We start from the raw sequence: 26,940 nt of genomic DNA on the forward strand, positions 1-26,940 counted from the left end.
TGTCGCAAGCACGCCGTCCCTGCTGTCTGCCAGGAGGGTCTGATCAAAGCACAGCCGGGGGTTTAGTGGTTTTTATTTAATATCCAGAAATCCAAAGGACACATTGCTTCGAACAATTAAAAAGACAATAAAGCGCTGTTTCACAGAGGGAGACCAAACTTGGTTTGGAAAAAAGAAAGAAAAGAAAAGATCCCCCTTTGTCAGGCCCACGAGGAAGCAGGGGGCCCTGGGCTCAGCTTTGCTCAACTAGGTGCAAAAGAGGAACAAGAGCTGCCTGCTTGTCTGCAGAGGTCAGCAGAGCCTGAGGGGATGGCCCAACCAGTGCAAGACAGAGGGGGAGTATGAAGATCTGCCTGTTCCTTCCTCCTGCCCCGGTGGGGTGGGGGAGTGTGGAAAGGTTGGGGATAAGCACTGATTACCTGAGGTCATGGAGGGAGACAGCTCTCCCTTTTTCCTGTGAAGAAAGCCTGCCTTACACAGGTGGCCCTGAAGTTGACCTAGAAACCTTGGTTCTTGGTGTCTCTGTCCGAGCTGTGGTGTGAATGCCAACTCCAAGGTGAAAGGAGAGAAAGGACACCAGGAGCCCTTCACTGGCATGTGAGAACCCCACCTCCACGCTCAGCCGATGGGGAAGCTCAGGCCTTCATGAAGTCCTTTAGCTTCACAGGCTCTTATGAGCCTGCTTGGATACCAAGTGGGACATGTGCCCTTCAGATAGGGAAGCCCAGAAGGCCACGGCCCTTCCCAGACCAACCCTTTTCTTTCTTCAGCACCATAGGTCTCTGCAAACCCTTTGCATCTAGGTCCCCTGCCCCGGGGATAGGAGACACATTTGCCCACACTACTTGTGAGCAGAGCAAGAGGGACCCAGCAGTTCCTGGATGCTGCTGTGGCTCTGTGCACGTGAGGAAGGCAGCACAGAACGTTCCAGTCCCGACTATTTTGTCAGTGTGGCTCTTTAATGTCAGCGCATCCCACAGGGAGACACGGTAATGCCGTTTTAATTATCTCTTTCCCCTGCTGGGAAGCCACCTCCATTGGAGCGGCTATTCCAAGCCCGTCCCCAGCTTAGCAACAGTGGGACCGAGGGAGGATATTAAACTGTTTTTCTGGAACTTCACGGTTGGCATTCAATTCAGTATCAACACCTCACTCCACAGCCCTGGTCCGTGGCAAGGTGGGAATCAGAAAAGGAAGGCTTACTGTAGCTGCAGTGAACACTGAAGACTCAAGGAAGAGGGTAGCTGTACTGAGGGCCGGAGGTAGCAGGAGCATGAGAGGGGGTGAACCTCAGAAGTAGGGTTCCTGAGACAAGGAGCCAGCCAGCCATGGCATCACCACTCCTCTCTGGAGTCAAGGGAAGTGAGTGGCAAATGGCTCACGGGAGCAACAGCATTTTCTCTTATAGGCCATGCTGCAGGGGATGTCAGGGGAGTTCCAGGAGGGTTTCGGACACCTCATATGCCCCCACCTGCAGCTGAGAGATGCTCTACAAACCTACTCCTGGCTTATCTGGGGGAGACCAAAATTTGGAGACAGGGGCCTTGTAGATGTCATGGAGTCATCAAGGTTATACAGGGGAATGGGTTCCACTTCGAATGAAGAAGAGATTAATGCAGGAGGAGGGCTGGTATGAAGGCAGAGAGAAGTATCCTGCCAGTATCTCCGTCTCCTACTCCCAGCCCCCAGAGCCTCCAGATGCACGCCTCTGTCATTTTGGCTGCTGGTAGCCTGTGGTCAGGCAGCCCTGCTAATGGATTCCCAGCCCCTTGTAAAATCTCTAAAAATGTGTCCATTCCCTAACAGGGCCTCAGAGACAGAAGGTGCTGGCTCCAAGCTGGCTCAAGCCGCACATTCAGAGCTAGCAACAGACCCAGACATGCCCTGTGCAAGCTGCCTTGGGGGCCCGAGGCATTCTGGGTCCTGAGGGTTCATGTAAAACAGTCAGTTAAACCCAGAAAACCGCAAGACGGATGGAGGTGGGGACCCGCGTCACGAGTCTAAAGCTTCTGAGACTCAGGAGTGAAGAACTGTGAGGATTTTACTGAGACAAGACCCTGCTTCCAAGGAGAGCCCAGCCCAGGGGATTCCTGAGGACAAGTGGGGCGGAGTCCCTGGCGCCCGGGGTTGCTGTGCTCCTGCCATTGGTAATTGTTCCATGGTTTGGAGCACAGGTGGACAGCCCTCTCCAGCGGAGGGGTGGGCTGGGGCTTTTGTTCTTTTTCATCTTTTCACAGAGGCGGAGAAAAAGAGGAAGCGAGGTTTCAGACCCGAGAGGGTGTTTAAAGCACCAAGCTCTCAAAGGCCGGGGAACCACACAGGACAGGGATTTAAAACAACAGCCACACCAGGCAGAGGGCAGAGAGAAGGGCAGCAGGCAGCCGGGACGCCTGAGGCCTCCCCGGGAAGGTGTTTCCTGGGAGAGCAGGGGCCGTGGATAGACACTCCCACTTTTCTCGTCTAGAAATTGTCCCAGAAGAGTCAGCCGCTGTCACTCCACATCCTTGTACTTGGTGAACAGAGTGTAAAGGACACGCAGAGTGGATTTGAGGTCCAGGTTCACCACGTCTGCGGAAAGAAACAGACAGACAGCGTTGGCCAGAGAGGACAGACGCCAGGAACTGTGGGGCTGTGTGGGCAAGCGTGTAGCAGAAGTGAGGCTTCAAACCCAACACACAGGCTGCCTGGGGCCCTAAGCCCCGCTCTCCCTCGCTTGGGACTGCTCTGATGAGGTGTTACCTTCAGGGCGAGCCTTGGGTTTCTTGAGCCCTCCATCCAGCATCAGTTCAAAGGCAAAGGCCACATTGTGCACCTGCCCGGGACAAAAAGCAGTAGGGTCAGTGCCAAGAAGGTCCACGGCCCCCACATCTGACCACATCCACACAGTCCTTCCTTCTGTGTGGAAAGAACTGACCACTTTCGTCTATACAAAGCCCACCGGAACACGGGACAGGGCACAGGGTACACACATAGTTAGCCCATGGGGTTGAGGCAGCGGTTCCTGTTCCTGTGTCAGGGATCTGGGTTTGATGGAAGGAAGGATGACAACTCCCAGCCTGCCCTCCTTCCCCAGGATTCATAGCCATGGACTCCCCATGAGCCAGAATCTACTACTCGAGAAATGACAGATTGGGAAACTGAGGCTTAGGGAAGACAAGTCCCTTGCAAAGGCACTCACTACCTTGAGCGCTCCTCTGAACAGGGGAGCTTCATGCTATCTGGTGAGTAACTAAAGAGCTGGGACAAGCTGGGCATCCCTGGAGGCCTGGTGTGTCTTTGTAGGGTACGCTGTCCTTCAGGCAATTGCGGACCATGTTGGGATTGAGGTTAATCTAAAGGCTGGCATGGAGGTTCCTAGTCCTGGCCCCAACTATCTGCTTGCCTGACCACCCTGCCCTACCCTGCCCATCCAACTGATGACTCAGTGGAGGCTTCCGTTCTGCTAATGATGAGGCTCCAAGTGGGAGCCTCTCTGCCATGTTTAAAGTCCACAAGACCAACCAAGCTATGTGCAGCCTCTGCCTTCCCTGAGCACAGGAGGAAGGGCAGGTGGACAATCAATCCAGTGAGTGCACAGACACCAGCTGGACAGGCCTTAGGGCTCCGAGTGACCAACTGTCTCTCCAGCAGTAGCACTGCCTAGCACTCCACTGTGAGTGAGCCATGAATGCCAGCAATAATCTCCCTTACAGTGTCAATTATGAATTAACAGAAGGCAGGAACCCAGAGGGTCTGAGCTGCGAGGACTTGTGGCTCCCCCTGCCCCGGTGCAGGAGAGCGAACCCTGGGTTTCCTGTGCACGAGGCTTGTGTTCTGCCTGTTCTGCCACTGAGCTATTCCTCCAACCCTTATGTTGTTTGCTTTTGTTTTTGTTTTTGTTTTCTGAGACAGTCTCATTTAGCCCAGGCTGACCTCAAACCAAGTTTAAGAAGATAACTTTGACCAACTCTTCCTTCATCTCAAGTGCTGGGATTACAGATGTTTATTGCTGTACCTCTTTACGCAATGCCAGGGATTGAACCCAGGGCCCGAGTATGCTAGGCAAGTACTCTACCAACCAAGCCGCACCCCAGCCTATGCTTGAGGGACCACCTTCTCGTACATCTCCTGCTCTGCTCGCTGAATCTCCGCCTCCTTCAGCACTCTTGAGATGCAACCAAGATGCCCAGGGCCAGAGCTAAGCCCTCAGCTTCAGGCCACAGAACTGATCAGAGACGTTGCCTACCCCCATGCAGGGCCTGGCATTCCCAGCCATGAGGACTGGGAGACAAATACAGAAATCAAGGTTCACGGAGATGTGGCAGTATGTGCTGCCATGACCCTCACCACCACCACTGGGATGAAGAGGTCAGAATATATATGCAAATATGTTAGAAAGGGACCCAGTTCTCATGACTCCCAGAGGAGAAGGCCCCAGATGCCTGCAGACATGCCTGGGTCAAACACCCTGACCTCCCATTTCCCTGGAGAGGGAGAGGGCCCTCTCGATGCATGCTCATCCCCAGAGCTGTCCTTAATCTCTAGGCCAGGCAGTGGCCAGCAAAGATGTATATCCTGGTTTCAAGGGGAGAAAGCTGAGGAGCGTGGCTTCTGCCATCTGACTTTTACTGGTTAAATCCACAGTTCCCACCAGCCTCCTTATGCATTCAAACAAAGACATGATTTCCCAGAGATAACACAGCCACACAAGGGCCTGGCTATGCAAAAACCTGTTCAGCAGACAGCCTGACCTCTGGTTTCTTCTCGTACAACAGCTCCATGGTCTCAGTGAGCTCTGTACAGCTCCTTCCTCACTGCACTCACTCTCCCTCCATCTCCAATGTGGACGCCAACATGCCAAGACCTCTCTGATCTGTCCAATTCTATCTCCGCAGGCATGGCGGGAATGACATTTGGCCATGAGCAGACAGACTGCCTGGTGCCAGGAGCCGGCAGATTGATAAACACTGGCCCGTTCTCCGCTGTTGCCCTGGCTCCCACCACAGTTGCCGCCGTCTGCCTCCATGCATCACGGGCCTTGCACTTTGGAAAAATAAAGTGGCAGGTGTCACGAATCCCAAGCAACCCAGACAGGCCTCTGCCAAGTCCCTGTAAGTGAGGCATTAACTCTTCAGTGACAGGCCTAACTGCAGGGAGCCTGGGAAGGACAGACTGCACAGGAGCAGACACAGGGACAGAGGTAGCATGGGCAAGCTACACTCAAGGACCAACCCAGAGGCTCCTACAGAAGGAATTTTCTAGGAAACCAACCACAGAAATCCCACCACATACGTGTATACACTTACATTTACATATATACATACAAATACATACGTACACATATGTACACACGCACATATATATATATACACAGGCATATATGAGAACTTATATACACATACATGCACAGATAAACACATACACATATACATACATAGACATGCATATTTATATAAATGAATACAGGTACATACATACACACATATATACATTCATAAACAGAGACACATACATATACATATAAACAGGCATATACACATACATACATATGTACACATACGTAAGTACACACACTGACATACACACAGAGAAACATACACACAGTCATGTATTCTACGGGAAAAAGTGCATAGGCTTGATGCCGTAGCCGACATTTCATATGTAGGTCTTGAGCATCTGCAGGCTTCGGTACCCAAGGGGGCCCTGGAACCCATCCCCAGCAGATTCAGAGAGACGATTGTAAATATTTGAGAAAGAGCCCTGTTGTGGCAGGAGGAAAAATAGAAGCAGATTGACGCAGCCAGGATCACTCAGCAGGAGGCACACGGACGAGCATGCTGCAGAGTCACATATGTGTCACCTCGGGACACGACACTTGGAGTCTCTCAAAGCAGGGAAGCCCAGAGGGCTGTGTGTGGCATTTGATGTGGAGGGTCATGGCCAAGCAACATACAGGCACCAAGGGTTTCCCATTCAGGGAGCTCTCTGGGATTGAATCCCACACGCTGAAGGATACCGAGGTTCTGCGGCTGACCAGTGCAGCGGGGACATTCCATCTGCCTGCCCCACTGGGCATGGCTGGGGACAGTGCCGGGAGACAAGGCACTCACCTTCTGGTCAAAGCTGTCAGGGGTCAGGTAGAAGTTGTGAAGGGGGACAAAGTAGTCTTCGAGGAGGCCCAGGAGTAAAACCAGGTACACGCCGTCCGCAAACTGCAGAGAAAACTCAATTACAGTCCTGGGGCATGAGCGGGGTGAGCAGACTCACCCCAGGCCCCGAGCCCCACCCAGCAGTCCCACACTGCCCTTCGAACTCTCGGCAGAGCTCAGGGAAAGAGTCCCGCATCCTAGTCACCCACAGGAGGGGACCAGGGGTACAGGACAAAGAACCCTCCCTCTTGACACTCATGCCCCTCCTTGAGCAAGCCAGGAAGGGGCACCAGCTGCTTCTGTTTTGGTAGCAATGGGTGCCTTAGATACATAACACAAAATTTACCAACTTAACCAGCTGAAAACAATTTTAACTTTTTAAAGATTTATTTTATGTGAATGAGTGTTTTGCCTGCATGTATGTATGTATGTATGTATGTATGTGCACAGGTGTATGCCTGGTGCCCACAGAGGTCAGAAGAAAGCATTAGACACCCTGGAAGAGCAACAAGTGCTCTACTCCACTGAACCATCTCTCCAGCCCTTCCATTTTTATTTGTTTTTTTGTACATATGTGTGCACACATATTTACAGCGCGCATTTGGAGGACAACTTGTAGGAGGAGTCGGTGGGTAGGTCCTGGGGGTTGAACTCAGGCCTTCAGGCTCGGTAGCAAATACCTTAACCTGATAACGAGCTATCTCACTGGTCCCTGTCTTCATCCCTTTTAGATGCTCCGGTGGCAAGAAGAACATTCATACTGTCGTGCACCATCCCCACCAGCCAGAATTCTGTCTCCGTGGAGCACTGATTCCCTAGGAAACCCCACGCTCCTATTATTGGTGTCGTTGTTGTGTTTTATCTTTTGAAGCAGGGTCATGCTATGTACCCCAGGCTGGCCTCAAACTCAAAACGATTCTCCTGCCTCAGCTTTCTGGGTGCTAGAATTTGGGGCTTTGTTTCCATGTGTGTGTGTGTGTGTGTGTGTGTGTGTGTGTGTGTGTGTGTGTGTATGTGTGTATGTGTTACAGGGTGTTATGTATGTATGAGTACACTTATAGCTAAGCATGCAGAGGTCAGCGGACATCAGGTGTCCTTCTGTATTGCTCTCTGCTGTATTTCCCTCAGACAGGATCTCTCACTGCACCTGAAGCTCACCATTTTCAGCTAGTCTAGCTGGCCAGTGAACCCTACAGATCCTCCCGTCTGCTCCCTCCACAGCCCTGGGGTTACAGGGGCACATGACCACACCTGGCTTTTTACCTGGGTGCTGGGGATTTGAACTCAGGTCCTCATATTTCCACAGCGTGTGCTCTGACCCCCTGAGCCCACTCTCCCAGCCCAGGGTTTTTTTAAACAGGCTCTTGCTCTAGCCTAGCCTGGTCTGGAATTTTCAGCCATCTTCCTGCCTCAGCCTCCCAGGTGTTGATATTAGGAATCCGTGCCATCCTCTCTACCTCCAGGGGTTTTATTCTCGGCGGAACTCACGAAAGCGGATCACGTGGTACCTGTCCTTTCACACCCAGACCCTGTTGGCTGTTTTCCTTGTCAAACCATTTAAATTATGGCTATTTATACACCTTCACCACTAAATGTAAACAGCCGGAAGCACCCCTACCGAGCAAGCAATGTTCAAATCTCCTGAATTTGACGACAGTCTTTTATTTTTAGATTTATTTTGTGCATGAGTGTGCTACCTTCAAGTACGTACATGTGTACATATGAATGTATGTATGAGCACAATGGGCATGCTCAGTGTCCACGGGAGCCAGAAGAGGGCACTGGATCCCCTGGAACTGGAGCTAAAGATGGTTGTGAGCCACCATGTGGGTGGCGGGAGTCAAACCTGGTCCTCTACGGGAGCAACAGCTGCTCTTGACCACGGAGCCATCTCTCCAGCTTCCTTTAATTACATTATTCGGTGAGTGTATGCATGTGCTCACGCATGCCAGGGTGCACATGTCGAGGTCAGCGAACAATGTGTGGGAGTCAGTTCTCTCCCCGAACCGTGCAGGTTCCAGGATCAAACCCAGGTTATCAGGCTTGGCAGCAATCGTCTTCATTCAGAACCATTTTGCTGGCCTCTGAATCTCGCTCTTTAAAACTGCACTAAAATATGAAAGGTGGGGACTGGAGAGATGGCTCAGAGGTTAAGAGCACTGCTTGCTCTTCCAGAGGTCATGAGTTCAATTCCCAGCAAGCCACATGGTGGCTCACAACCATCTATAATGAAATCTAGTGCCCTCTTCTGGTGTTCAGACGTACATGCAGGCAGAACATTGTACTGTATACATAATGAAATAAATAAATAAATCTTTAAAAAAAAAAAAAAAAGGTAGTTTCCGGTGGTACTAGACAGATTTCAGCCTCGACGCACATGGCCAGCAACTGCAGCAGTAAATGGCGCACCCACAGAATACCTCTACCATTACAGGTGACCCACCAGTCAGGGCTCTTCTAAGATTCCCAAACAGGACTCCTGGAGAGGTAGGAGGGGAAGGGACAGCCAGCCACCTTGGAGACCTTCAGCTTCTAGAGACTAGCATCTCCAAATATGTAAAGGAGAGCATGAAGAAGGGGGAGGGACCCTTTAAAAGCTCAGACCCTTTCAGCCAGGCCTCCCACTCTCCTGACGGGCCTTGGAGACTCCCACCCTATGGCACATAAATGAACATCACAAATATCTGATTCTAAGAACCAGGAGCTTTGGGGAAAATTTCCCCTAAGAAGCAAAAAGCCATAAAGTAATTTTAAGTGGGTGGCAGGCCTTCCTAGGGACCGGCCACCAAGCACAGACTTTAATAGGATGCCAGTGATAGCTCAAGCAGACTTTGCCTGCCTTGCACTATATGATGTCGGGGAAGAAAAAAAAAAAATGTGCAAAAATGCAGGGTCACATAAGAAACGATGGGAGGGCTTCAGCTGGAGCCAGCTTCCATGATCAGACCTTCCCAGGCCTCATGGGTGCATGCTGCCTTCATTTCTAGATGTTAACTCCCCTCCCCCCAACAGCCAGGGCACAAATAACTGTGGAAATTATGTTAACAGTGCCAGGTAGGGTACCCAAGAGCCTGAAGCATGCTCAGCATGATGCTACGCAAGTGAGCCGGCTGAACCTCTCAGCCTCAGAAGGTTACTGTTAAAAGAAGACCATGCCAGGCACGGCGGGGCGTGCCTATAAACCCTGGCACCCGGAAGGCTAACACAGGAGGATCACCAAAAATTTAAGGCCAGCCTGAGCTACAAAGTGGATCCAAGGCAAAGGTGACTCTCCTGTCTTGAGATGGAGGGAGGAGCAGGGGGAGGGAGGAAAGGAGAGAGGAAAGGAAAAGAGACAGCAAGAAAATGAGTATGACCGACTGACAGACTGAGAAAAGAAATAGCTTCAGACAGAGACATCCATCTCTCGGAAGAAGATGCCCAAATGTATTTAGGGAGAGAAGAAACAACACATTACAAAACAGCTGTCCGGCGTGATGGACCGTTATTAAAGACAGTGTGTTGTTTTATGCATGAACACTCTGAAAGGAGCTGGGGGTGGGGGCAGCAGGGAGGAAGAGAAACAGCTTTTCACTTAGGCTTCCCAAGTTTCAAGAAATCTAACATGTCACACAGCAAGCATGCTGCATGAGCAAATAGCTCAGGGTAAGAGACGAGTTTGCGAATCACGCGAACGCATGTGCGCCTGAGCGCGCTCTCCCTCTCTCACGCTCGCGCGCGCGCGCGCGCGCACACACACACACACACACACACACACTGCCTCCATCCCGAAAACCCAGGAGAAGTCCTCAGAACAAACCCCCTGGCGTGCAGAGCCCTCAGGGTGATAGATTATAGTGACTTTTGTTTGTTTTCCTTATCTTCATTTTCAGACACCTCTGCGATGAACCTGAATTACTTTTTTAATTAGAAAAGCAAATGAGAGAAGTTAGAGGGAGAGAAAGCAATAGAAGAAAACGCCCAGGGGTTTAGAGGATAAGCTATGCGTTTAGGGACGTCTGCCTGCTCTGAGGATTGGGGGGTGGAGGGGCGGCTCTGAACTGAACCACACAACCGAGCGAGAAAAATCCTGTTGGGCCTTCAAGGTGTGTTGTGTGTGTGCTTGGAGACTGTCACTGCAACGGCGCTCTACATTTGGCAGAAGTGTTTTGTCCTTGTTCACCAAATGGATGCTTATTTTATTACTATCCTTGGAATTCGAGTGATGTAGGGGGCGGGGCATCAGGTTCGGCTCACGGCGCCCGTGCAGTCAGTGGACAATGTGCAGAGAGTCAGTTGTCCCCTTCCACCGTGTGGGTCCCTGGGGATCAAACACCTGTCATCAGGCTTGCCTGGCCCTGTCATCCCTTTTGTCAGCTGAGCCACCTTGCTGGCCCCGGGTTGGATAGGGGATTGCCTCCATGCTGCCACAAGGCCAAATGTGAAGCTGCCTTGTCTCCACCACTGAAGCAGAAGGTGCGGAATGTTCTAGACCCAGAGGCCATCGAAGCAAAGGGCCTGTGGCTGGAATCCTAACCCCTAGACCTTATGTGCGCAACTTCATTTGGAAACAGGGTCTCTGTTTGTTCTCATGCCGTTGGGGTGGGCTCTAGTCCAGTGCGATGTTCCCTTGCTCTTGAGTGTCCATTTCTAGACACTAACTCTGGGAAGCAGACGGGACGGGGGGTGGGGTGGGGGAGAAACAACACAGAGAGCCGTGTGCAGAATGCAGACACAGGAGGAGGCCGCAGAAGATGGAAGTAATACATCTACGGACGCAAGAACACCGACTCCCGCCTGCCGAAAGCACAGAAGCAGTGGGAAGGAGACAGTCCGCCCACACGGTGACTCTGGACCAGGCCTGCAGAGCCCCAGGCTTCAGCCCTGGGTCCCTGGGGACTCAGCCTGCAGAGCCCCTGGCTTCCACCTTCAGTCTCTGGTTGCCACAGCTACAGGAATCAGAGGTGTGAGCAGCCAGCTTGGAGCAATAAACACTGTGGGCTACAGCCTGGGAGCTCCTCCCGAGAGGCAAGGCGGTCCCACTTGTTCCCACTCCCCACCTAAGTTGAGAGCTGCTAGAACCACAGGCCAGAGGGGACCCTCCCCCAAAGCCTTGCCTACCTGGGTCTCCAGGTCGGTCACCTCCAAGTTCAGCTTATTGAGGTGTTTGTTCACAAACGTGATGAGAGACTGTCCGGGCAGAGAGGCAAAGGCAACATCAGCAACCTTCCGCAGACCCCACCCACCCACCTAAGCCCCCCAGCATGGCAGGCTGAGACGCTTCAAACCCTTCTCTGACAGCTGTAACAAAATGACTGTGTCAGGCTCCACGCTCTTAAGCCAGCCCTAAGTTTTAATGGCACAGAGCCCACAGGGATCAAGCTGTACCTTCGGACTGTCCATTCGGTTTGGTCTACATGGCTCTATCGTAAAAGAGCACCATCACGGCACACATTGCTGAATGCAGTCTCAACACATAAGGCAAACCTTAGAAATTCCAAATATCTCTCACCACCATCTCAGCCTGTCTCGGGTCTGCAAAGTCTTAGACAGAGTCTGCACAGGCGCAAGTCCCATTGGGGTATGAGATGTTGGGGGTCGGGGTAGTGGGGCGGGGAGATGAATCTACCTTCTTCACAAGGTTGAGCTTATCCGGTGCGTGGTCAAAAAGTGTGTCGAAGGCATCCCGCTCTTCGTGACATGCAAGAGAGAACACAGAGAGGAGTTCTAGAAAGGAACTCCTGGTCTCAATCAGCCACCCTGGCCCCCCTCAGGATGTCCTGCCTCAGAGTTCCGGCCTGCTTGATCCCCTCTAGTTTTATCCAGAGCAGAGGAGCCTGCACGTGGACACAGCCCCAGAGTATGAATAAAACCGGGATTGTGTTATGATTGAGAGCTGTGTAGAGATTCCTTAATATTAGTAAAGCTCTGGGCACTGAATACCAGGTCACACTTGGGCACCCGAGGCATCTTTGCCTCTCCTTTCCTAAGAACTTTCACTAACTTTCCGTGAAGCCCATGCCTGCTGCCCCCAGGCCTGGTCCACCTCCCCTCACCTGGGGGCAGCCACAGCCTCCAGCTCAACTGGCCTCCTGCCCCTTGGCAGCCAGAGTCTCTAAAAATGCATGATGACTCTGGATGACTGCCCACCACCAGCCTACCCAAACCCAACCTCTCATCATCTTAGACTTCGGTCCAACCTCACTCCCATGGGTATAACAAGATGGCGGCCCTCCCACACATCTCCCAGCCTTGACCAAAGAGCAGCCTCTCTGCACTCCAGCATCCCTCAAGCACTAACATGCCCCCGGGGTCTTTAACAGAGCCTCACTGCCCCCCCCCCCCACCGGTTGCTCTCCAAGGAAAGGGTGTAGCCTTGTACTTATCACAGCTTGAAAATATAGTTTCTCCTTGCAACGCAGTCTGCTGGACCTTCGGCCCCTGACTTTCCTGGAGAGGGGGGAGATTCTCCCACTCCTGGCCCTGTCTCTGACTCCTGCAACAGGGAGCCCTTGGTGTCCTCTGCAGGATACCTGTGCAGGCAGCTCATTTCCCCCTGAGGTGTCCCATCACCTTCTTCTTCTCAAATGAACCACAGTCTGCTCTAACTGCCACGTGTGTGCAAGCTGCCATCCACCCCCCCAATCAGCACAGAAGTCTTCATCCCCCCCTACTCTCTTCGGTCCTCTGGCCCCAGAGGACCAAAGTCCTCTGAAAATTAGCATATGAAAAGGACAAGTTGGCAAAGTGGAACACTGGAACCCCCCCCCCCAAGCCCATCCCTAACCGCGATGAACACACCCTCGGCCCACCAAGGCTGACAAAGAAAAGGAAAAAATTTAAGTTTGAAAATTTGCATGTGCCTCTGGCTCAGGACATTGTGCACTCCAAAGTGTCTGCGGGTGGCCCAGGACTCACTGAAACAGTGTGGCACTCCCCTGGGGGGCAGATTTTAAGATGCTAGTGAGACATGCTGACACATGGATTTTCTGTGAACGACATGTGACAAATAGCGCATGCTCAGAAAAGCCTACTCTATGCAAATGAACCGAAACACCCTTGCTATGCAAATGAGGGGAAAGTTGGCTGTAAGGTAACTAGCGGGCTCAGCTGTCCACGTTGGAGGCATCACTTCCTCAATCTCGGATCTTTCCTCAGTCTGCTCTGGCTGCACTGCATGTCTCTGCTCTGTTCTTTGATCAGAACCTAGAATCTCTCCAGAGATGCCCTTTGACCCCCAGTGTCTGCCAATATTTGTACGAAGTGGGGAATACAGAAGTCGTTGGGATAGAAGGCTATAGCCAGGTCAGGCAGAGGCAGTGACCAGGGGCCTCCAGGGCCAGCAGAGTGCTGCAGAAGAAGGAGAGGGAGTGGAAGGGACCTCAGCACTGACTTCTGACTTCTTGGTTCTTGAGGCAGTGTGTGCTCCTGAGAAGGAGCTAGCAGAGAGGCCTTCTACCCCCAGCTTCAACACAAGAGTCCTGGCTGGAGGGGTAGGGCCCAGGGAGCCTTCTCCCACTTCAGGGTGCCAAGGAGGAGAATAAAGAAGGCTGGGGTGAGTTGATTAGCCAGGACTCCTGGGAGAAGAGCCAGCCAGGACTGTCTAAAGGAAGCCTCCCTCCAACCTAGCCCCAAGATGAAGGTGCCAAAGATTCAGACTAGGGTCTGGAGGCAGCTCCATCCAGTGTGGGGCCTCTCTTTTTCAGCCCTAGGGAAGATAAGAGGCAAAATGGAGAGAAGGGACCGTTTGCTTCTGCATGTGTACATGAGCATGTGTGTCTGTTGAAGGGAGGCAGCTCCTTCCCCTAAGGGCCAGTGGGGACGAAAAGCCACCCTCAGTTAGCACCAGATGTCACTCACTTCCATAACCAGCTAAGTCAGATTATCCCCCAGAAAACAATCTGTAAAGGGGCAAAAGGAGCTTAGTCCTCTTGAAGCAGTGCAGCCCCGCAAAGCGGCTTAGGCAAAGCCCCAGGAGCTGAGGCTCTTGACGTCACTGGTTTATTTAGCTGGGCCACTGCTGGGCTGGCAGAGGGCTACGTGGGCGGCTGCCTGGCGTCTCCCACACTAGCTGCTTACCTAGGCCTAAAAGACAAATCATGTGGCCCCGTAGCCAGGAGGGACCAGGGGCTCCCAAAAGGGGTGGTGGGGTCAGGGAAGAACTGGGTTCAAACCCTCACTGGGTTACCCACAGACTTCAGGTCCCTTCCCGAGCCAAAGGGGCTCTTCCTCTGTAACCCTATCCATTCCCCACCACCCCTGTGAGCATCAAGAGCAGCGGCGGGGTCTCAGGGACAAGCCCAAACCTCAGCATGTCTGGATCCCCTACCAATCTCCCTCCTGTGCCGGGGAAGTCACTAGTTGGGAAGGGCACAAACAGGAGGGTCCCAGATCTGCCCCTGGAGCTTCAGTCTCCATTAGACCAGAAGGTGCTCCCTAACCTACGTTTCTGACTCCCTTTGAAAACAAAAGCTGGGAGCACACCCCACCTCTCATCAAGGTGCTGCACCTGAGCCAAGAATGGGAGCTCCTATTTTCCCAGGTATCCCATTGCCATAACCTTCAGCTACTGGGGTTTGAGCAACTCTGTTAGGCTGATCTCTGGCAGCACCCAAGTCTGCACCCATGGGCCAGATTTGGAGTAATGGAAGGATGTCAGAAAGAGCCTTGAAGTCTGAGCCAGGCTTGCTGGACAGATGAGAAGGGGAAGGGCATTCCAGCCAGAGGGAAGAGAATGTGCAAAGAGAAACTCGAGAGAGCCAGATTCAAGAGCAGGATGGCCTGAGAGGGGAGGCTGTCAGGAGCTGTATCCTTCAGAGTGGTGTCCTGGGTGACCAAGAGTGTGAGCATGAGGTGAGAGTTTTAATTTAGCACAGGCTCAGCTGGAGAGGTGAACGGAAGAGACTGGGTCACAGCGAGCACAGGACAGACGAGGAAGGTGCTTCCGCCCTTGTTCCCCCCCTACCCCCATCCTGACAGCCTCAGAAAGGGCTCAGAGTGGGGGAACTGGGGAGGAAGGGCCACCAGCTGGAGAAAAGGCAACTGGCAAAGCCGTTGCTATGGAGACCAGGCTGTAACCTCCCAGCTCCCAGGAGACTTGTTTCCAGGGAGAGGAAAACCTGCTCCCACCTCAGCCAGGACAAGATGCTGATGGAAAGGGGCCGGGCACCCCATCATCTAACAGAGTGATGGGAGAGTAACCAGGGAAGAGCCACATCGGCTGGGCGCAACACTTGAAGGCCAAACGGGCGAAGGGAACTGGTTCCAGCTAAACCAGCCGTGGAGGGTCCTCCTGCTGTCTTGGAACCTCCACACACTGGACAGTGGTCCAGGAAGGGCTGCTGAGATCATGCAGAGGGGTGGTGGCTTCTAGAGCCCCCGAGGGAAGGAAGAGACATTGGATGTGCCTACAACCAACAATTGCACCATTGTCCTGGGACAAGTACACACACACACACACACACACACACACACACACACACACACATTGTGAGGCTCCTGGGAGGAGGGCTGGCTCTGGGTGTGTCAGACGATTATAGACATAACTAAGCTGAAGGTCGCAGAGAAGGTGCAGGCTGGTTTGTAGCAGGGGATCCCTGGTGAGCGACAGTTCAGCCAATGCAAGAGGGAACCATAGGGTAATTTAGGGAGGGCATCTCAAATGGAGAGCAGTGGCTATGAGAGAGTCACAAGGTTGGGCCTGGACACTCAGGAGGTGAGGAAACAAGCAGGCTACAGGGGATGTGATGTCTGGGGTGTCCTGAGAGGCCATTGTAGGGACAGTGGACAGGAAACAGAATGACAAGGGATGGTTTGAGCCCTTCCTCCTCAGCAATGTGCAAAGGAGCCGAACAGAAATGCAGGGTGGAATCGACTGTGCACCAATGTAGTTGTGTGACCAGACCCTGGCAGGGCAGTGAGGCCAGATGTGACCAGAAATCCCAGGATAGCCATGTGCCTGGGAGCCCCAGGACTCACTGCACCAAGGCTCAGGCTGTCAGCCTCGTAACTAGGAGACCTCCTTGCGTCAGCAGAAGCGCAAGGCGGGGGCGGAACTAATTGCCTGTCACTAGCTAATAGCCTGTTTCATCTTGCGCCAGAGCCTTCGAGAAGTAAAAGTGAGCACAGCCTCCTAGGAGGCCTCGTGCGGCCTCAGATGTCCCCAGCAGTGTGGCTGAGTCCTGGCTCACCTGGCCCTCCCCTTGGGAGCCACAGCCTGCACACCTGACCAGGTTCTTCCCAGCTTGGTGGCCCCCAAGATACCGAATGGGCCCACTCCATCCCCAACCTCCAACCCCCATCCCCAGCAGCCAAGCCAACCCTTTTCAAATCCTGTGAACCTGAAATGGGGCCAACCCAAACGCAGACTGTGACAACTCCACTCTCAGGCACTCTCGGGTCCTCATTTGTCATCTTTCCACCTCTGTGATCCCCACGGGCTCAGAGCCTCCTCCATGTAGAGGAGGTGACGGGGAGAGACGTGTCTCTAAACTAGCCTGTACCTGAGCACAGCCAGGGGTCCCACATGACCCATGTCTGCCTCCACCTTATCTGTCCTCTGCCTCCTATTCAGTCTTCCTTTGTGTTTAAAATAGTGACATAAAGACTAGGAAGGAAGCAGGAGAAAGGAGCTGCTTTAACAAAATGCTAAAGAAGCCTGTAGATTTTTTTCCCCAACAAGCATAGCTCCCGTCCATTAGCAAAGGCTCAGGGGCTACACGGCTGCAGCTTTCTCTCAAACTCAAGGCCTTCCACACCGTCAGAGCTGTGTCCACTCTCCTCAGAGCAGAACTTCCAGGTCAGAGAAAGGCTCTGGGTTTTGGAAATGGCACTTGCCTCTCCCTCAAGGATTCCCCAGTGCCAGGCACACATCCGGAAATGAACTGGGAGCTTCTATCTGGCTTCCATTTTTCCTCTAACAGCCTTCTCCCCTTCCCACAAGCTGGAGAACACGCTAGAGTGGCCGAGGTACTTTCTGTTTTGAATTGCCCACATTGGCCTCCCTGCCTAAGCCAGGAGCCAGGCCTCTGCCTTTGATGGTTTAAATGCAGCCAAAGGTTTTTGATCCCTTCGTCTGCCCCCTCTTGTCCAGAGGACAGGGGCAGAAGGGTGAGTAGTCACCTCCTTTTCTCCCTTCTTCCCTGCAGGTAAGCTAGAGACATTCTCCATGCTGACATTCCCCCCTCCTGAAAGCCTCACCCCTCCTGCCTGAGAACCCCAGAGCTTTCTGGGTTGGCCCCTGTGTGCCCAGGGGTCTCAGTGTGTCCCACCCCAAACCAGGGTACTTACCAAACCGGCCCATCATGATCCTGTGAACAAGAACAAAAAGTCAGATGGTCACTTGGACCCAGTCTTTAAAGGGAGGCAGGTAAAGCCAACCAGACCCCTGGCACCCAGACTCAGGGCCCCCAGCACGAATGGACCTCCTCTCTGCTCTAGCCTAGCAGACATGAGGGGCATGTGTGGATGACTGAGTGACAGCAAACTGCCCTCTTTTCTGACACAGTGACCAATCTGGTATACCATCTAGAGAGGACAGACATGATGGATCATGGGAATTGGGAGTATGTTGATTCTAGCAGAACTGTTTCACAGCTGTGCCCATCAGACAGAGCAGTGTTTCTCAACCTGTGGGTCCCGAACCCTTTAGGGGTAGAACAACCCTTTCAGGGGTCGTATATCAGATATTTAAAGTTATGATTTGTAACAGTACAAGATCCCAGTGATGAAGTAGCAATGAAAATAGTTTTAGGGTTGGCGGGGGTCACCGCAACATGAGGGATTGTATTAAAAGGTTGTAGCATTAGGAAGGTTGCGAACCTCTGAGGGAGAGGGTGAGTGAGGAAGGGGTCTGGAGTTTTGGGCTAGAAAAACCACTGAATGCTTAAAGATGAATGAGCTGTGGTGGGAACTTGGAAGAGAATGCTGGGAGATCTTGCTTGTGACGTTTTGGAGGGAATTTTGAGAGTTCCTCAAAGACTCTATGGGGCTGAATATGTGCTATTTTGAAATAAGGTGTGGCTCTATTGAGCTGGAACTGAAGAATCAGCCGTTATAAACAAGAGACCAGCATCACCGAGGTGAAACCTGGGACCTGCTTCCTCAGGGTCAGCATAGGGGCTGCATCTGGGGCTGGCATCTGAACTTGGTAGTGTGTAAGATTCCCCCTGGTGGTGTTGGTTTTGAAGGCATGAAGGGGTCATGGGGAGCAGCTGAGGCTTGGCACTGTGAAAGACCAGAAGACGTCATTGATGAGAGGACAACCTCAGTTGCAGTAGAAGCCCCAGGATCGAAGGGGTCACGGAGAAAGGCCTGGCAACATGTGGTAGGGTCAGAGTCCCCGAAGAGAGGCCAGGAGGCCATGGGTGGAGACCACAGCATTTTGGAGCTGCCAGTATATGGGATGAGCACCAAGGAAATCAGCAGGTGTGCTATGGAGTCAGAGCCTAGGAGACAAGTTGTGTGTGCTGTGAAGTTGCAAGCCAGAAAGGTAAAGCTGCCCAGGCTCCTTGGAGCCCAGAAGATAGTGAGTCCCAGATGTCAGACACAAAGCAAGTACAGCTGCTGGAGTTTGTTTTTGCTTTGAGTTGATTGTGTCTGTGACCTGGGTTTTATGAGAAAGCAGGTTGGGAAAGCCAGTGAGCAGCTCTCTTCCATGGCCTCTGCTTCAGCGTCTGCCTCCAGGTTCCTTCCTTGAGTTCCTGGCTTGATTGCCCTCAGTGATAGACTTCAACTGTAAACTGAAATAAACCATTTCCCCCCTAAGTTGTTTTTGGTCATTGTGGTGGTTTGAATAGGTTTGGCCTCCATAGACTCACGTGTATGAATGGTTGGCCCATAGGGAGTGACACTGTTAGGAGATGTGGCCATGTAGGAGGAAGTGTGTCACTGTGGGGGAGGGCTTTGAGGTCTCCTATGCTCAAGCTCCACCCAGAGTGGTACACAGTCTCCTTCTGCCGCCTGTGGATCAAGATGTAGAACTCTCAGCTCCTCCTCCAGCACCATGTCTGCCTGCACACTGCCATGCTTCCCGCCATGATGACAATGGACTAAACCTCTGAAACTGTAAGCCAGCCCCACTTAAATATTTTCCTAAGAGTTGCCATGGTCATGCTGTCTCTTCACAGCAATAAAGCCCTAACTAAGACAGTCATGGTGTTTATTTCAACTACGGAAAGTAAATTAAGATAACCTGTGAGAACTTTTAAGTTCTCAAAGACCCTTGAGGCATGACTCTGGAGCCAACCTCGAGAAGGATGAGGGTGAGTCTCTCGTGCAGCTCAGCTACCAACCACCTGCTCTTTTCCCAAAGTTAAGAGATGCAGTCGGTCCCCAGACACCTGCTTCTAGGACAAATCCTTGGGCTCCATCTTATTAAACACTTAACCAGAGAGACGGACTATCTGCAGGACATAAAGACACAGAACCAGACACTCTGAGCCCATGCAGGCCAGCGTTTCTCCTCCTCAGCTCAAGGCTGGTAACAAGAAAAGACATAAAAGGCTACACTAAGGCCATTCACTTCTGTTTTGCAAGCTGGGAGGGCTTTCTGGAGGGAGACGCCCTAGGAAACCAGAAGGACACACCTTTGATCCCAGTACTGGAGGGGCAGAGGCAGGTAGATTACTGTGAGTCCACCACAGGGCCCTCCATGTCCGACACACACCCTGTTCCTCCCATGACCAGCTCCAATGGGCACACAGCAGGCCCCAGAGCACTGGACACAGCGAGTAGGCTGTCAGGAGGGCACCGGTCAAACTACTCTCTCTGCTTTCAGGTTCTGCCCCCAATAATTGTGGGGTCCCTAGTACCTCTTGTTACCTTCTCTGGTCCCCCTCACCCTGAGCAGACTGCAACAGATGGCTTATGCCGCTTCCCACACACACAGGTCCGTGGACCACTCAAGGTCAGAAGGTGGAGTCTGTTCCTGAAAACCCGTGACCTGGGATGACCCAAGACTCACAGAAAAAAAAAAAAAAAAAAAAAAAAGGAACCCAGGATGAGGGTACTCACTCTCGCAGACCATGAAGGGAACTGGAGAGGAAGCTCAACCCATGAGGACGATAAGCAGGGAGAGAAGGCTCTGGGAAGCCTTCAGATATACCTATCACAGGACCAGCCACAGCAAGATGAGCAGAACTGCCTGGCTGAGCCCATTCACATGGCTGATGGCTGGCTTGTGAGGAAATGAAATGATTCAGAGAGAGCATCTCACAAGACAGGCTACCAAGCCCCCCACCCCACACTCCATTCCTTGAATTTACCCTTCTGCAGCCACAGACCCACGGGGCTGGCACAACATACAACCGCCTGACCTACCAGCTATCTGTCCTTCCCTGGGGGATGCCTGGAGCAGGATGGCACACGCACGCACGCACGCACGCACGCACACACGCACACACACACAACAGGGCACACTGCCATATCTTCAGTTTCTCTGGCAGCCCACTCACCACGCCTGAGTGGATTCTGTGCCAGTCAGCTGCTGAAAGGCTGTAATGGCACACACAGCCTTAGCATCTGTGTGAATGGAGCTAGTGAGCTAGCTGACACAGTCCATGTTTTAAACACTGAAACAAGGTTAGTCAGGAGGAGCAGAGGCGGTGAGTTCCTAGGATCCATCATGGAGCACGGGGGCCACACATGTGGTTCACTTGCTATTAGGGTCAAGTTCCTCTAAGCTTTTGAAAAAAAAAAAAAAATCTGGCTTTCTCAAAGAGCCCAGAGGACTCAACAGTGTCTACCATAGGACAGTTCTAACAGCCACACAGTTCCTCCCTCTACAGGAGCAACTGGTGATAGACATGTGAAAAGAAAAACTAAAAGACAAACAGGACTCTCCAACTTATTCTTTGAGACAGGGTCTCTCACTGAGTTGGCTAGACAGACAGACTGATCTTTCTGTCTCTGCCACCCCGGTGATGGAGTTAGAGATATGCACCCCTGTACCTGATTTTTTTTTTTAATGTAGGTGCTGAGGATAGGTTCTCATGCTCCCACAGCAAGCACTCTACTGACTGAACCATCCCTTCAGTTCACCTTCTAAAATAAGGAATGAGAAAGCCTCTGAGGAGGGAGAGAGTCTAACACGGAAAGCCTGGAAGGAAGTATGTGGAGGAAGGAGGCAAGCAGGTACCTGCACAAAAACTCACATACTCAAACTAGCTAATATTAAGGAATACGGGCTCCCCCGGGGCCAGTGAAGCCAGAGCCTGGAGCTTGCATGAGGCATGGGTCCCAAAGGGCCATTGGCATGAGGTACAGAGCCCCGGGGGCAGCTGCCATTTACTTACTCTGTGGTCGTGGTCAGCTCCTCCGAGATGTGGCTGGAGTGCAGCAGGCCTTCTCGCTTCTGAAAACCCCGAAGCAAGCAAATTAAGACCCAGACCACAGGGCACGAGTGAAGTAGAGAACATGGGCTGATCATTTCATGGGTAATCCCCTCCCAGGTGACCCTGGGCTGGACAGCAGCCAAAGAAGGGCCACATACCCCGCTGTACACTTCATACCTGGACAGGTATACTCCAGACGACCACAAAGGGGACCCTTTCAGTGTCTGTGACTATCCCCAAATTGTTCTCCTTGGTGCCCTGAGATATGGTCACTAAGCAAGGCTCAAGAGAAACATCCCAGGCAAGAACCACCAAATAAAGGCCAGATGCTACAGCTGGGGCAGGGGATATGGGAAGTCAGAAAGTTCACAAGTCATGTTGGAGAGACACCAGAGGAAAAAACATGTGGGTAATAGGTCAAACAGGATCCCCCGAACACGTCTACCCAGGACCTTGGAACATGCTTTTCCTTCCAACATTAATTAAGAGAGGTGACATGGTGATAAAAGCTCTGCAGCTGGGAGGAGTGGCACTCTTGAAAAATGAAAGAGCAGAAACAGAGGCCCATGGCCATGAACCCAGGACACTAAAGACAGACAGCCTCAGTAGAAGCAGAATGGGGCAAAGAGGGCTGCTTTTTCCTGAAGCTGGCAGTGTTAGGAGAAGAAATCCACCTGCCACTTGAAGCCCCCAGTTAGTGGCACTTCACCGCAACAACGCTGACAGGCATATGCGGCACCAGTAGGAGAGCAGAGGTGATGGTGGACAGCAGCCCACATGCGACAGGAGTTCCCAGAGGCCAACCAAAGTAACCATAGCCACATGTCCCTTGAAGCTCCGGAGGGACAGGAACCTGTGTCCTAATCAGGCAGCCTCTTGCTCTTCCTTGAGCTGGCCCCAAGGTTCTTGTAGACTGGTCCTTGGTAACAAGGAAACATAGCTGGTGACTTCAGCTTGGCTTACTCCGGGCCTCATTCCAACTGACACTCAAGAGAGAACTCTAGGTATTGGGTTGACTTATGTGCATAAGCGTCAATGAGGTGCCTGAAGCTGGATAACTAATGGCAACATCACCCCAGAATTGTAGGCCAATCCCTGCAGCCCTGAGCAGTCAAGAGTTCTCCCCAAAGCTTCTGCTGCTGGGGGTAAGCAAGGCTTGGCTCTCAGGCCTTCCAGCCATGAAATGCCACATGAAATGCCCATCTTGCCCCATCTCAAATAAGCTCGCCCAGAGGACCTCAGGAGAGGCAGAGAGACTGAGTGGGGCTTGGTGATGTTGAGAAGCTGCCATCCAGCTGAACCTCCTCGCCCAGTTTCTTCTACTTTGGCCTCAGCGCAGGCAGCCCAGGAACCCCAGTTAAGGCACAGCATGCTGGAGGGGGCTTGCGGGGGGTGATCAGGTTTTCCAAAAGCCCAAGCTTGTCTTAGATCAATGTGTAAAACTGAAAGGAAAAACCCAGCCGGTGAGCCCGCTCAGCACTCTTGGGGCCTGAGGCTGACGTAGGTAGGTCTAGGAACCGTTTTCCCTTGTGTCCTTGGAAAGCCTTTCCAGGCCCACTGCCTAGGAGCCAGCAGCCAAGACTAGGGCCACAGGAATGGTCCCCCTGGGTCTGCGTCACTCTCGCTGACCACAAACATCCTGACTGGGAGGGAAGCCGGGAGAAATGGCAGGTGACCATCTCTTAATGTCAGACAGGGCCTTCCCGGCAGGGTACCACTAAGCTCCCAGGGTAGCGGAGAGGTCAGGATGGCTTCAGAAAACACAGGCTCAGCCAGGTCCCCACGGACCACAGACCACAGAAGAGATAAGTGAAAAATTCAGAGAACAGAGTGTAGCTGAGTGTCTCCAAAAACATAAACACCAGTGACGTATAGGTCCTTAGCCCGTTGGCAGACATGGCGGCTCTTCCAGGCCAAAATGGGTAATCCTTACTCTGGGTCCCCAGCAGTACAGGCAGATGCCTGGCATCCAGTAGGTGTTTGATACATGCTTACTGGTGAAGGGTGCACAGGAACCAAGCCTGGCCAACACCTGCATGCTTGGATGCTAACGCACAGGAGCGTACACAGAACAGACCCAGGCCTGCGCCTGTTAGCAGAACCCCAGGTCCTGGCTCCCTTCTCTGAGTAAATCAAGAGAAATGAACCTAAAAAAAGAGATAATGGGGAATGATGGCTTATAATACAGAGCAAATGTGGAGAGCCTTTAATTTGGGTGTCTATTTCATTCTGCCGGTCGCAGCCTCCTCCAGTGAGTAATAAGCACATTCAAGGGGATTGAATTCCGACTCGGTGGCTTTGGAGAGAAATGAATGTTCTCCTCAGAAATCTGGGAAATTAAACCTCAACACCCGTGTGCCACTCTCCAAATCAACAGCATTGTTCCTGCTCCAATCATCTCTCCGACAGCCGGGGTGAGATATGAATTTTATCAAGGGGGGGAAACAGAAGGTGGACTCTCGGGATGGGAGAGGGGAAAGAGCTGGAAAACTACAAGAGGAGAAAGTCAGCCGGCCTCCGAGACAGAGAGAGGGGCTAGGTCGGCGTAGCGTACTCACCCGGACTGCCACCACCTGCACGGTGACACGCTCAGGGAGGTGGATGGGGGCTCTGAAGTGCATGGCTAGGGACACGAGGAGGTGGAGAATGGACACCAAGTTCTTCCCGTGGATAGCTTTGGGGTGGAGAGGGAAGAAAACAGAGGCCTCCAGTCAGCTGCCGTAGCGAGCCAGGGACCAGTCTCTAGGGTATGTCTTACGGAGACCTCCAGGGGAGGGAAGTGTGACCTCAGATAGACAGGGATGATAAGGCCCCCGGGGAATTCTGCCAGCTCATGCCTGGCTTCTCTTTATTCCTTTCTTGTTGGCCCAAGGCAACTTGACAACCATGATTTTAGGATTTTTGTTGTTGCTGGTTGGTTTGGGTTTGGGGTTTTTTAGTTATTGTTTGAGGGTTTTTTTTATTATTATTCATTTTTTATTAATTTCAGTTTATTCACTTTGTATACCAACTATAGCCCCCTCCTTTGTCCCCTTCCAATCCCACCCTCCAACTCTCCTCCACCCATGCCCCTCCCCCAGTCCACTGATAGGGGACGTCCTCCTCCCCTAGTCTATCAGGTCTCATCAGGAGTGGCTGCATTGTCTTTCTCAGTGGCCTGGTAAGGCTGCACTCCCCTCAGGGAGAGGTGATCAAAGAGTAGGCCACTGAGTTCTTGTCAGAGACAGTCCCTGTTCCCATTACTAGGGAACCCACTTGGACACTGAGCTGCCATGGGCTACATCTGTGCAGGGGTTCTAGGTCATCTCCATGAATAGTCCCTGGTTGGAGTATCAGTCTCGGAAAAGATCCCTGTGCCCAGATTGTTTGGGGTTTTTATTTTTGTTTATTTGTTTTGTTTCTTTAAGGCAGGGTCTCGCTATATAGCCCCAACTGGCCTAGAGACTAGCTGGGCCTGAAAAGCACAATGATTCCCTTGCCTCAGTCTCCGGAGCACTAGGATTAAAGGTGTGTGTCACCCTGCCTGACCCTGGCAGCGACTTTTAAAAGCATTGTGTCTTTTCAAGCAGAGAATTGCAGGTGGCAGGGAGGCCAGGTCACAGTCACATTCCCACCACAATAGCGCATCTCATTACCATTGGCGCTGGGCTAACTTCTGCAGCTCTGCAATCAATCAGCTGTCCCCATAAGGAGAGGCGACAACGATAGGGGCTGCTCTGGACCCCCAGTCAGTCCTGGCTACCTGCCCTAGTTTCTGGCCAGGTTACAGCAAACCTGTGATAGGACACTTCCTATCCACAGCCCCAGCACCTCGGGGAAGGACGTGCCTACCCAAAGTCATGCCAAGAGACCAGGGGCAGAGCCAGCCTCATCTCCACAGCTAAGATCTGGGCTCTCTATGGAGGCCGCAGAGCCCTCCTGGCCCTGAAGGGACAGGCTCTGGTGGCATGCCACACCACACCTGCCTTGTAAGGAGCCAGAGGATGTGGGGGTAGGGGGGGTGAGGGTAGGTGGACAAGGACAGGGCAGAAGCCATCAGCTTTTTCAGCCAGCTCATCCCCTCCTTCTCCCTCTGTAATGCCACAACCCCCTCAAGCCAGTAACAAGCGACATTCCTGAGCTAGCATGGACTGCTGGGTCTCTGCCTCAGTGAGCCATCCCAATACGGGCTCTCTTTGTGCAATTGAACTGGTGTAAAGTCCCAGCGAGAACTCCCTGGGCCAGACATGTAATCCCGGCATTCAGAAGGTAGAGACAGGAAAACAGGGAATTCAAGGTCAAGCTTGGCTACACTTTAAGTCCAAGGCTAGCCTGGGCTACATGAGACTCTCAAAGACAAAACAAAGCCTGGAGGAGGGAGCACTGTGTTTTAACCACAAGGCCATATGGGATGATGGATGACCATACGGAAAGACAAAAAGGTGGTTCCTCCCCACACCCCCTCCCCACACAGGGGCCACTCACAGTCCACGTTCCAGCGCAGCGGCCAGCCGTGGGGCCGAAGCAGGTCTTGCACGGCTTCCAGGACCGTCTGCAACTTCTGCTTCTGCCCGATCTCAGACTGTGTCACCTCTGCCACGTTCAGTTTGCAGTGCGCCAGCTTTTCTGTGGAGACGTGAAACACGGTCACGAGGCAGTGTCGGGGCTAAAGGGGCTGGAGCCACCTGTGCCCTAGCCAGGGGTGCTAGGGAGCCAGGGGTGCTAGGGGGCCAGGAGTGCTGTGCTGAGCCGGGAGACTCTGGACTCGGGAGGCCGTTTCTACTGGGCGAAAGCTGCACTGTGAGGGAAGGGGGCGGCTGAGGCTGAAGCAGGCTCTGCGGAACAAGCCTATGTGCACGCCTTGGAAGAGAGTCGGTCAAGTGGCCTCCGGGGATCATGTGTGGTGGCAGTCAGTTGCCAGGAGCCACAGAGGAAGGGGAGGGTTTACTCAGAAGGTGTGCTCTGCCCTGCTATTAGCTAGTACCTTCTAGATGTTCCCGGAAGGCAGCACCCATGAACTCTCAACCTCATGGGTGCCTCAATAAGACCGGAAGGTGACAACACCAGTTGGCATGGAGAGACCTCAAAGCCCCACCCCTAGATGAAGAACCACCAGCCATCAATAGGGAGAATGAGCTCCCTACCTGATCATGCCATACCAAGTGCCCTAAACACACACACATATAAACAGCACTAAGTGGACTCACTAGGTTGTAAAGATGTCTGAAAGCATTTGTGCACGCGCGCGCGCACACACACACACACACACACAGATATATTTAAAGATGAGGTCATGAACTTAAGAGGGAGTGGAGGACATAAAAATGATGTTAATAGTATTCATGTATAAAATGCTCAAAATACCCTAAAAAATGTTATTAAAAATCAAAGTTGGGACTGGAGAGATAGCTCAGAGGTGAAGGACACTGGCTGCTCTTCCAGAGGTGCTGAGTTCAATTCCCAGACACCACATGGTGGTTCATAACCATCTATAGTGAGATCCGGTGCCCTCTTCTGGCCTG

The 26,940-nt window shown here is 52.4% G+C and overlaps 1 protein-coding gene across 1 annotated transcript in view; it reads right to left on the bottom strand.

Annotated features, from left to right (window-relative positions):
- Positions 1-2,023: 2,023 nt before the first annotated feature.
- Parvb (parvin beta) overlaps positions 2,024-26,940 on the bottom strand; it is an 83,100-nt gene continuing 58,183 nt past the window's right edge. The window contains exons 5-13 of the mRNA XM_055626964.1: positions 25,904-26,044; positions 23,998-24,113; positions 21,401-21,459; positions 17,397-17,416; positions 11,737-11,798; positions 11,229-11,297; positions 6,090-6,191; positions 2,740-2,812; positions 2,024-2,568 (exon numbers count right to left, since the gene is read on the bottom strand). Of these exons, the coding sequence (XP_055482939.1) occupies positions 2,492-2,568; positions 2,740-2,812; positions 6,090-6,191; positions 11,229-11,297; positions 11,737-11,798; positions 17,397-17,416; positions 21,401-21,459; positions 23,998-24,113; positions 25,904-26,044 (719 nt within the window). The 3' untranslated portion in view covers positions 2,024-2,491. The remainder of the gene's footprint in view (positions 2,569-2,739; positions 2,813-6,089; positions 6,192-11,228; positions 11,298-11,736; positions 11,799-17,396; positions 17,417-21,400; positions 21,460-23,997; positions 24,114-25,903; positions 26,045-26,940) is intronic.

Source organism: Psammomys obesus, unplaced genomic scaffold (assembly GCF_907164565.1).
Source record: "Psammomys obesus unplaced genomic scaffold, mPsaObe1.curated_primary_1811, whole genome shotgun sequence".
NCBI lineage: Eukaryota > Metazoa > Chordata > Mammalia > Rodentia > Muridae > Psammomys > Psammomys obesus.